Raw genomic sequence first — 10,260 nt, forward strand, 5'->3', positions numbered from 1 at the left:
TTTATCCGGAAACGAAAGCCTATATATTTTCGTGTAAAGGGGAATAACTCAAAACCGGAAGTGAATTTTTGCAATATTAGATAACACTCGGATAGAGTTTAAGAATGTCTATAATGTCTGAAAATTTGAGCCAAATCCGTTAATAAATAAGTGAGATACGAGGCCTCAAAGTTGGCGTCTAGGAAGTAGAAGAAAAAAAAAGAATAATAATCTTTACCAACAGAATCAGTAGAAGGTCTTCCGTTGGAAACGGAAGACCTTAACTATAAAACTTTGATCTGTCATAGTAATAACTTTGAAACTTTGATTTACTATGGCAAAAACTTTGGAACTTTGATTTACTATAGTAAAAACTTTGAAACTTTGATTTACTATGGTGAAAACTTGGAAACTTTAGTTTACTATAGTGAAAACTTTGTAACTTTGATTTACTATAGTAAAAACTTTGGAACTATGATTTACTATAGTGAAAACTTTGATTTACTATGGCAATAACTTTGGAACTTTGATTTACTATGGTGAAAACTTTCAATTGTAACTTTGATTTAATATGGTGAAAACTTTGATTTACTATGGTAAACTATAGTATTTTTTTGTTAGGGTACCCCCGGGGGTCATAATTTTAACAAACTTGATTCTACACTACCTGAGAATATTCTACATAAGTTTCATCTTTCCTGGCCCAGTGGTCCTTGAGAAGATTTTAAGATTTTTCCTATATATTCCTATGTAAAACTTTTATCGTCAATTGTGGCCCCGCCCTACCCCCAGGGGTCATGATTTGAACAAACTTGAATCTACTATACCTAAGGATGCTTCCATACAGGTTTCATCTTTCCTGGCCCAGTGGTTCTTGAAAAGATTTTTAAAAGATATATGCCATTATTTTTTCACTAATTTTTAATTATCTCCCCTTGAAAGAAGGTGAGGCTCTTTACTTTAACTAACTTGAATACCCTTCACCCAAGGAAGCTTTGTGGCAAGTTTGATTGAAATTGGTTCCGTATAACTTGAGAAGAAGTAAAAAATGTGAAAAGTTTACAGACAGATGGACAGACAGCTAGACAGACGGCCGCCAGACAAAATGTTATCAGAAAAGCCCACTTGAGCCTTCGGCTCAGGTGAGCTAAAAAGTAGGTCACGATGACCTACCTTAGACTTAACATGATGTGAAGTCCTAAGATGCATCAACTTACAAAGATCTGATGATCGTTTTATAAAGTGCAATTTTTGGTCAAGTTTGAAGCGACATTGAGAGGGGGGGGGGGGTCCCTCCATCTTTTCGTCTGGTACCTGTGCTTGCAACACTCAAGTGACCTCCTTGTGATCGTATTACCAGTAGGTTTCTAAAGTCTTGCAGGGAAGACATATATTACGCAAAATATACATCTACAATAGGCACTAGCATAGTGTGTGAGGTAATTGAAATGACAACTAAGTCCTTGGTCCAGTTTAATGACCTTAGGTCAATAAAGGTCATAGAAAACTATTACACTGTACAAGTACACTGTAGAAGTTTTAACAAAGATTATATTAGCAAGGGTTGTAAAATCACTCAATTGAATACTAGTATTCTGCTGTTTAAGTTATCTTTCTTGCCATTACAAAATCGCTAAATCCATTTATTCCTAAAAAATATTCCAACATGCTAAAATTGCCACTTCCTTAAAAAAGTTCAGGGTAGGAAATCTTTTTTCAGTTTTTTTTTTTTAATTTGACGATAAAAAACTTCAGACTTCTGTGCTACAAGTCAAATCCCACAATCACCTCTCTGATACATGAAGTCTATCTTCTTTCAATAAAACTTCTTGAAATAACAAACAACTTGTAGACGAACTGTATTTTATTTATGTGTAGTACTTGTCTATTCACAAATGATAAATATATAAAACAGAATCTGTATAGAAGAAAAGCTCTCAAGACAAGTAAATATTATTATTATTATGACTGTTAAATTTCATACGCTGGATTTTCAGTGAAACAAAAAAAAAATCAGGGCTATATGAATAAATATCGACTGTAATTGAATACATTTCAGTGGAGCCCGAAGATATGTTGATGACAAAGAGCTTTAGAAGCAATATACCAATGGATCAACTCGCAAAAATGTACCAACTCTCGCTCTCTCTCTCTCTTCTCATCCACAACACCACATGCTAACGAGAAAAACTCGGACCTAATAGGAAAACTCAAAGAATTGGGTCTGACCTGTAATGCTATAGTGTTGGAATGTTGACATTTGAATTCCCCAAGAAAAAAAAAATTTAAAACTTTGTCCACTAGAAAAAAAGAAAAAAAAAACATTAAAGCTTGTATTGGATATTAAACAAACAAAAAAGTTATAGGTCTATTGCCCCAGAAATGACAGCCCTTTAAAAAAAAAAAAAAAACATTGCTTTTTGGTGGAGAGAAAAAAAACATAGCCTTTAATCTTAACAGTCTGGGACTAAACAAAAAAAACGGAAACAGGTGAGTGAAATTAAATCTCGGACTACTCCGTGCATACAAGGAGAAGAAAAGATCACCCTCGTATAAAATAGGGGTATTAAATTTTTTTTATAGAAAAGATAATCGCATGTTAAATATGTTAAGTAACACAATAATGCTTGACAAGTAGCTCACACAATATTTCAATTAGCACATTGAAAAAAGAGAGAAAGAAATCACATTGATGCACATACAAGTGTAACTTCAAGTTCCTACATCCACAGAAGTCAATTGAGAGGACACAGCTTATACAAATTTGAAGAATCAATTTTTTTATCTTTTTCCCCTAACATCTTCATTTTTTCATCACCCACACATTTAAAAAAAAAAAAAAAATAAACATACTAAACAGTGCAGAAAATAATGTATTACCACCTCAATTATCAGGAAGGTGTCTTAGACAAGTTCTGCCCACAGATAACGGAGAATTTAAAACACGTAGAGAAATCTCAGTCACGATTTTGTTATGTCCCCTAAGAGTTAAACACTAAAACAAGGTACGAACTCCTTGTCACAATAAATAACTCCCCCATTACTGTGGGCCTCTCTGTCACCTCCCATGTATACAGTTTATAAATCCTCCTTTCTTTCCGTTCACTAGATGGCGCTGGCGTGCTATTGTTTACTATTCTTCAGCGTGTTCGACAGCCAATCCAGACCCTCGTACAATCCGTCCCCGCTGGTGGCGCACGTCGCCTGGATGTACCACGATCGGTTACGCAGACTGTGGAGGCCTAGTTTATCTGTCACTTCTGCGGCGTTCATGGCATTTGGCAGATCCTGTACATTGTTAATTAAATGATAATTAACAGAGAAAAAAGTACAAATCAAGTTCATTGGTTGATTTAATGATTATCTAGGAACAATTGCTTAAGCAATCTTTATGCATTAAAGACAAACTCAAACTTGCACAAGTCTTAATCTTCTAAATTATTTCAAAGTATTTAAAATTTCTTTTGTTCTATTGACCATGTTGACTCTGCAATCTTTTAGTTTTTTTAAATATACCTTTACTGTACTCAGATTTGAAAAGTTTTAAAATACATGGATGTGCAATTTTTTTCATTAAATAGAAAAAAAGAGAAAAAGAAAGCCTTTTTAATATCATAATAACTACAGTCAAACCTCATTCCAGAGTTGTGGAAAACTTTTTCAGATAGCCGGTCATTCGGACCGACAAGAAAACAAATTAAGCCAGTCCGAAGTGATTTTTGACGGTCCGAAATAGCAAGTTGCAAAATGGAAAAAAAGCATAACATTTATTCATTTTGTAAAACATCTATTTAATAAACCATGTTGATAATAAAACAAAATTCAGTCTCCATTTCCAAGTACTCTTCCGTTTTCTTTTAATTTTGCATTCATAACAATACTAGATCGATACAATTATACCATCGGTTTTTTGGCAGGAGACAATGCTAATTCAGCAGTCAACGCATTTTTGTATAACATTTATACATTTTGGAATTATATTTACCTAGAATTCTTTGCATCGATAATCTGATAATAAATATATCAACACGAACGGAGAAAAAACGAAAATCCGGGACAGTCGGAAATACTAGGTTAAATGCCTTCTCCACCTGTGCTTGAATTTCTTTTGTTGAAATTTTTCATATTTAGCTCGTCTTTATCTGAAGTTTTCCTTTAATATGTTTTCTACCTAACTCGGCCCCAGTTGTGCATTTAATAGGTCATGAGAACCATGCTAGTAAGTTTCACTTTCATTTACAGCCTCGATCTCGTTTAAAGAAAAGGTATTATGCAATCGCATATAAGATACGATAATTAAGATGGGAAATGCACAAAACAAAAAAAAATTTTAACCAAAAAAGGGGCCGGTCATTTGGACCGACTTTGAAGGCATTTTTACCGGTCATGCGAATTTTAAGCCGGTTTTGCCGGCATGACCGACAGTTTTCCACAACTCTGTCATTCTCTGGATGTCAGTGTTCAAGATACCAAAGTTCACCTGTAGATTCATTAAAATATGTAAAAATCGAGGGGTCTTCCACTTTGATAGTATACTGACCTGTTTATTACAGAAGACAAGAAGAGCAGCGTCTCTGAGTTCATCTTCATTCAACATTCTGGTGAGTTCCTCGCGGGCCTCTGTGATACGTTCTCTATCATTACTGTCTACCACAAAGATTAACCCTGAAAGACAAACACAACCTGGTTATGCATGAAAAGTAAGCAGCTAATGAAAGTCAACCAGCAGTCTTAAACATGTCAAACCAAAACAATATTTTTTTTTGAACAGGGTAATTCAACTTTACCATCAAATTCATGAACTATGCATTGTAATGTTTATTTTGGTCAAACAGAATGACCAGAGTACAAATAATATGTACATTTACCATGTTTACAAATAATAGAAAAAGAAAATTCTTTATGGAAAATGACCAATAAGGAGCAATAAAATAGCATGGGGCACATATGTCTGTAGCTTCCATATAAGCTTAAATGCAAAGAATTTTTCTGATCTAAAAATAAACTTTCTTTCTTCTCAAAAATGTAATTTAAAGCATAATGGGATTTGTGCCCTGCAGTGTGTAACATCTACTAACAGTATTTACTTCATGGGGTTTTTAATGTAATTTATTTGAGCATGAGTTTACTGACCCAGGTCTTTGGACTGCTGAGGAATTTTACAAATCTAGATTTATCTGTGACCTAATGACAGACCAATGACCCGCCGGGCCAATCTTACCTTGTGTGTTTTGGAAGTAGTGCCTCCACAGGGGTCGGATTTTATCCTGACCCCCCACGTCCCACACCGTAAAACTTATGTTTTTATATTCTACCGTCTCCACATTAAAACCTAAAATCAAAGAAAAAAGCATTGTAGTGAACAGCAAATGTCTTACAACAGAAATACTGAATCTAGTTGCAAAGCTTTGACACACATTACTCTGAAGCAAAATCAAAAGTCTACGATTCCCCCACATTGGTTTCCCTTTAACCATATACACATGCATTCTTGCAAGGCCAAATTAGTGGGAAAGGTTGTGTTTGAATATATCATATGTCCAATCACCATGATCACGGTCACCTTTTAATTTAAATTTTACGGTCCTATGTTCTGTGCTTACCTATAGTGGGAATAGTTGTGACAATTTCTCCTAATTTAAGTTTGTACAGAATCGTGGTTTTTCCGGCCGCATCAAGACCCACCATCAAGATTCTCATCTCCTTTTTCCCGATCAAACTCTTAAATATACTACTAAACACGCTCCCCATCTTGAGCTACTGTTGGTCAATGCTCGTTAATCAATATTACCTGAAAATATAGAAAATTTATACAGAATGTATTACTATAACATGATATACAAAAGGATAATCACTCTATGTTCGTCAAAGAGGGAAGTTTTATTTCATTTATTCCTCAAAAACTACCTCAATATGAAATAAAACAACGAATGAGTTATATCAATTTCTGTTTGTGTTTACAAATGTAGGATAAAACCAGACTCCTGAGTATTCCATTCCAGGGTCTCTGGTTTTATCCTTCTTCTATAACCCCAACCAGAAATTGATGTATCTGATGTCTCATTTTGTATCAAGGTAATTTTTGAGGAGTTAATGTGTTTGGTTTTTTTTTTTACATTAAAGAGGCTCAACCAGAAACACTTTTTAACGACTTGACGAGAAAAAATTTTTCGAAGAGAACAATGTCATTTTAAAGAAAGTTAATGATAGATATTCTAACAAAATATGAGCTTAAAGCGGGGGTGCCTGAAATTTGGTTACTTACATTTTGGTAAAACTAAGTAGGGGACTAAGGGTACCCCTAGACAGAAAAATCTAACTGAGTCTAGGTACAAGTCCTCACCACAGTTAGAATACGTCCCATATACTTGTAATGTAGCAAATCGGAGCGGATCCACTCCAAAACGATATTGAAGAATATAAAAGGATTTGCACTGGGAATAACTACCAAATTAATCAAAACAAACCTTTTTAATTAGCTTATGCCTTTTATCCCCCAAAATAATCCATATAAAGACGAAAATCCAATTAATTTTCTCCATGTTTTTCTCTCGCTTCAAATTTACCTGCCATATTTACATTTGCCCGCATTTCTTTTGCTACATTACAAATACATGAAACAAATTCTATCGTTAAACCGGGTCCGTTGGTAGGACAATATCATTTTAACAAAAGAATGTTCTATCTAGGGGTACCCCGTATTAGAAACAGGTGCCTGTGCCTTGCACTACAACTCTCTGATTTAAAAATCTAATATTCTATCAAGCTACTGCTCGTAAGCGTGTGACCTCACAGTATAAAACACACAACAATTATTTGAGTATCAGTATTTCAGTACAATTTGGTAGATCCGACCACAGGACCATTTTATATGCAGTGAGTATACCCACAGTGACCCAAATAAATAATATGTACTGTAAAACAAACAAAATTAAATCATAAAAAGCAAATATTTTAAAGCTTCAAATGCTTACAAATTAGATAATAGTTTAGACATTATGGGGAGTAGCACAACCTAAATGTCATACTATGTATTCTGACATCACTTCTTAGAAACTTTTCAACCAGTTAACAGAGATTAACCCCTTCCTGTGTAGATAAAAACATTTCTCTACGGTTTAATGCTTTAAATGGAAGCAACAAAAGGGTTATACTTCTCCCTCAAAGACCCTCAAGAGAGGCAATTTTCACCGTAGGTCATACTTCTTATTGTCATCGCAAGACGAGTCACAACCGGAAGTAATGTCTTTTTACCGTTTTTCTGTACCTTGGAGGCATTTCAACCAAAATTATTAACGCATTTCATCTTGTACTCACCTTATACACGTCCTCACCTTTTATGGTGCGTTATCAATAAGTATTTTGCTTTAAAATTATGAAATACTCGGTAACCTATTCTTTGGGACGAGTCAAAATGGCGGACGTGGAATAGTAATCGTTGCACATGCCACGTCAATGACCCGCATTTGGGATGGATGTATTGAGCAATACCCCTATCCCAAGGGAGACTTTATTGTACAGACAGAATTTTATTTCTGTTTGATTTTAAATGGAAGACAAATGGACATGAAATATATTTGATTATTAGAAAAAATAATAAACTACGCAAATAAAATATTTCTTTTATTTAGAAACATCGCATTTGTTTATCGAGCGATTAAGGGATCAGTAATTGAAATAAAATGGCGCGAAATTTTAATTTTGTAAAGTTATCATTTTCTTTCATACATATATATATGTATCTATAGCAAACCATTGGTAATTCGATAATATATCTAAATAAAAAATGAATTCAAGCCTTATAATATACGGTTCAACGCAATACAATAAAAATAGATATCCGTAATCACATCATTTTCAAATTTATTTTATGAACTATACTTGTTGAGTTATTCGATCATGATATTCGTCTACCTAAAATATAATTTTAAAAATATTTACCACAATGTTTAAGTTACTTTCTATAAGTAAATAGTGACTAAACTGGACTACGATAAAAATGATTTAAATGATATAAATTCAGAATAAACCTTCAAATTCTGCAGAGGGAACACTTACACATATCATCAAAGAGGGGGGGGGGTGTATACATAAAAAAGATGTCATTTACAGCAGACCGGTTGGTCCCCTTCTTTTTGTTGAAGTAAAATCAAATAAGGTTAGTATCGTAGCGTTTTAACAAAATTTGGTACTTAAAGAAATGATATTTCAAGTAAGTTTTATTTCTCTTGTTGATCGGATCATCCCTCACAAAAACGAATGAGAATTCACGAGGCGACTTGCATACAATGGTGAGTGTTGCTGAAACCATAAGTACTTTTGGACAGGACCCCCACCCCTATTTTAACCCAGGGCTTAATGGACATTTTTTCCCACAAGTTACATTAATTACACTTATTCATCATGTGTACAATAGGAAAAAAGATCGAAAACCTCCAAAATAATCGCTCCTCCAAAAAAATAATAATAATAATAATACCCTACTATACATTATCTGGAACGTGGAACAGAAAGCGGAACGTGAAATCAATCATGCCAGGCAAATAACCTGAGACATAAAAAGCATCATTCTTGATACATGTAGTGTATAAAAGTCATAATAATTAAAAAAAATTATTGTAAAATATTATAAATTCATGTATGCACCCCTTAGAATTGACACATGTAAATATTAATGCGATAGTCAATAAAATACATATTGACATATTTACATATTGACTATAGACTCAAATCTTGAGTATACATTTGAACGTTTAAGTTTCGTACAAATCCATTTAAAAAAATTAATATAAAATACATACATCTATTTGTAAAGACAAAAATAACAAGTCTTGACATTCAGATTATAGACCCTAGACCCCCTGCCTAAACGAAGTTACCCCTCCCCCCATCACAAATCCTTTTGTCCGCGCATGGACTATATACACTGTGTATGGTTCATCTTTGTCTCGCCCAGAAAATTACAAATAATGTATACTGTGTAGTAAGTTAGAGAACAAATATGTACTGAAAGAAATTTGAATTGAAAGGGGGGTCGAGTCAGGAACGATTCCCCTCCAGAATCATAAAAAAATGTCTTCCCTTTTTTCGCTTGTCTTTTTTTTTTTCAAGCAAGTTGATTATCCCCCCCCCCCTCCCCCAGTGATGAGAATATATACATCTCTGCTATATAATATTATGTTAGCGAATGTGTAAGATATATCGTTTTGATAAAATTGTTACTCTGAGTGATTAAATCTGAAATTATATTAAAATTCCGTTTTCTGCTCCAATTTCCGTCCCCTTTTCCGTTGTAAGATATCGTTTCTGACAAAATTGTTACTTTGAGTGATTAAATCTGAAATTATATAAAATTTCGTTTTCTGCTCCACTTTCCGTTCCGTTTTCCGTTCCGCGTATATCTGAAGGGAGGAAAGGGGGGAGGGGTCGAGACAGGTGTACTTGGATCTTGGATTATTAACATGTATGAGGGTTGTTAGAAAAGTTCGTGGACCCTTTGATTTACGGAAAATCTACATGTATATTGTACTGTGAAGTGTGACTTATGTCTAATTAAATTCCCATCTTTTGTTCATTAGTATGTAAAAAATCAGGTTCATTTACTAAAGTATAGAAATTTTACAAAGATTTTACTGTGATATCATAGGATTCAGGGAGTAACAGCTAGGCACGTAGCAACGGGGGGGGGGGGGGGGGGGGGGGGGGGCTGTCCCCCTTTTTTTCCCAACATTATTGTCCCCCGCTTTCGCGAAAGCAACGGGACATTAAATCTCATTTGTCTGTCCGTCTGTCCGTCTGTCGGTCCGTCAGTCTGTCCGTCCGTCACAAAAACTTTAACCTTGCCCATAACTTTTGATTTAGTGGAGCTTTAATTTTCATATTTCATATGTGTATTCCTTGTGATAAGACCTTTCTTTGGGTATCACTAAATTTGACCTTTTGACCTTGACCTTGGAGTTTCAACTACTTTTACTAAAAAATTCCAAACTTTTACTTTGGCCATAACTTTTAAATGGTGGGTACTAGGACTTTCATATTTCACATATTTATTCTTTATGACAAGACCTTTCAAAGAATACCAACAACTTTGACCTTTTGACCTTGACCTTGGAAATTTACGTACTTATGAAAAAACTATATCTTTGACCATAATTTTTGAACGGTAAAGGCTACGGCTTTTATACTTCACATATTTTATTCTTGTAAGAAGACCTTTCATTGGATACCAAGAACTTTGACCTTTTGACCTTGGAGTTTTAACTACTTTTTAAAAATTATAAC

General features: G+C 34.2%; 1 protein-coding gene across 2 annotated transcripts; it reads right to left on the reverse strand.

The window, feature by feature from the left end:
• Positions 1–1,825: 1,825 nt before the first annotated feature.
• On the reverse strand, positions 1,826–7,443 carry LOC134258951 (ADP-ribosylation factor 2). Of its 2 annotated transcripts, none has more exons than XM_062741540.1 (5): positions 7,297–7,443; positions 5,583–5,770; positions 5,201–5,311; positions 4,520–4,644; positions 1,826–3,267 (listed from the first exon to the last, which is right to left on the reverse strand). In XM_062741540.1, exons 2-5 carry the CDS (start codon positions 5,728–5,730, stop codon positions 3,103–3,105), a joined length of 549 nt encoding a protein of 182 aa, XP_062597524.1. In that variant the 5' UTR covers positions 5,731–5,770; positions 7,297–7,443; the 3' UTR covers positions 1,826–3,102. The 2 variants fall into 2 exon arrangements, with proteins under 2 accessions (XP_062597524.1, XP_062597525.1); XM_062741541.1 differs by having other exon boundaries at positions 7,314–7,432.
• Positions 7,444–10,260: the final 2,817 nt, after the last annotated feature.

The sequence above is a fragment of the Saccostrea cucullata genome, unplaced genomic scaffold, assembly GCF_032062105.1.
Source record: "Saccostrea cucullata isolate Sc308-1 unplaced genomic scaffold, CSIRO_AGI_Scuc_v1 ctg2997, whole genome shotgun sequence".
NCBI lineage: Eukaryota > Metazoa > Mollusca > Bivalvia > Ostreida > Ostreidae > Saccostrea > Saccostrea cuccullata.

What these genes read in the sequence shown, in the direction of transcription:
- LOC134258951 (XM_062741540.1), bottom strand. Translation starts at nt 5,730, where the DNA reads ATGGGGAGCGTGTTTAGTAGTATATTTAAGAGTTTGATCGGGAAAAAG. An exon ending in CACAACTATTCCCACTATAG is followed by an intron (nt 5,312 to 5,582) that starts GTAAGCACAGAA and finishes CTTTGATTTTAG; the next exon opens with GTTTTAATGTGGAGACGGTA. An exon ending in TTGTCTTCTGTAATAAACAG is followed by an intron (nt 3,268 to 4,519) that starts GTCAGTATACTA and finishes AACAATGTACAG; the next exon opens with GATCTGCCAAATGCCATGAA.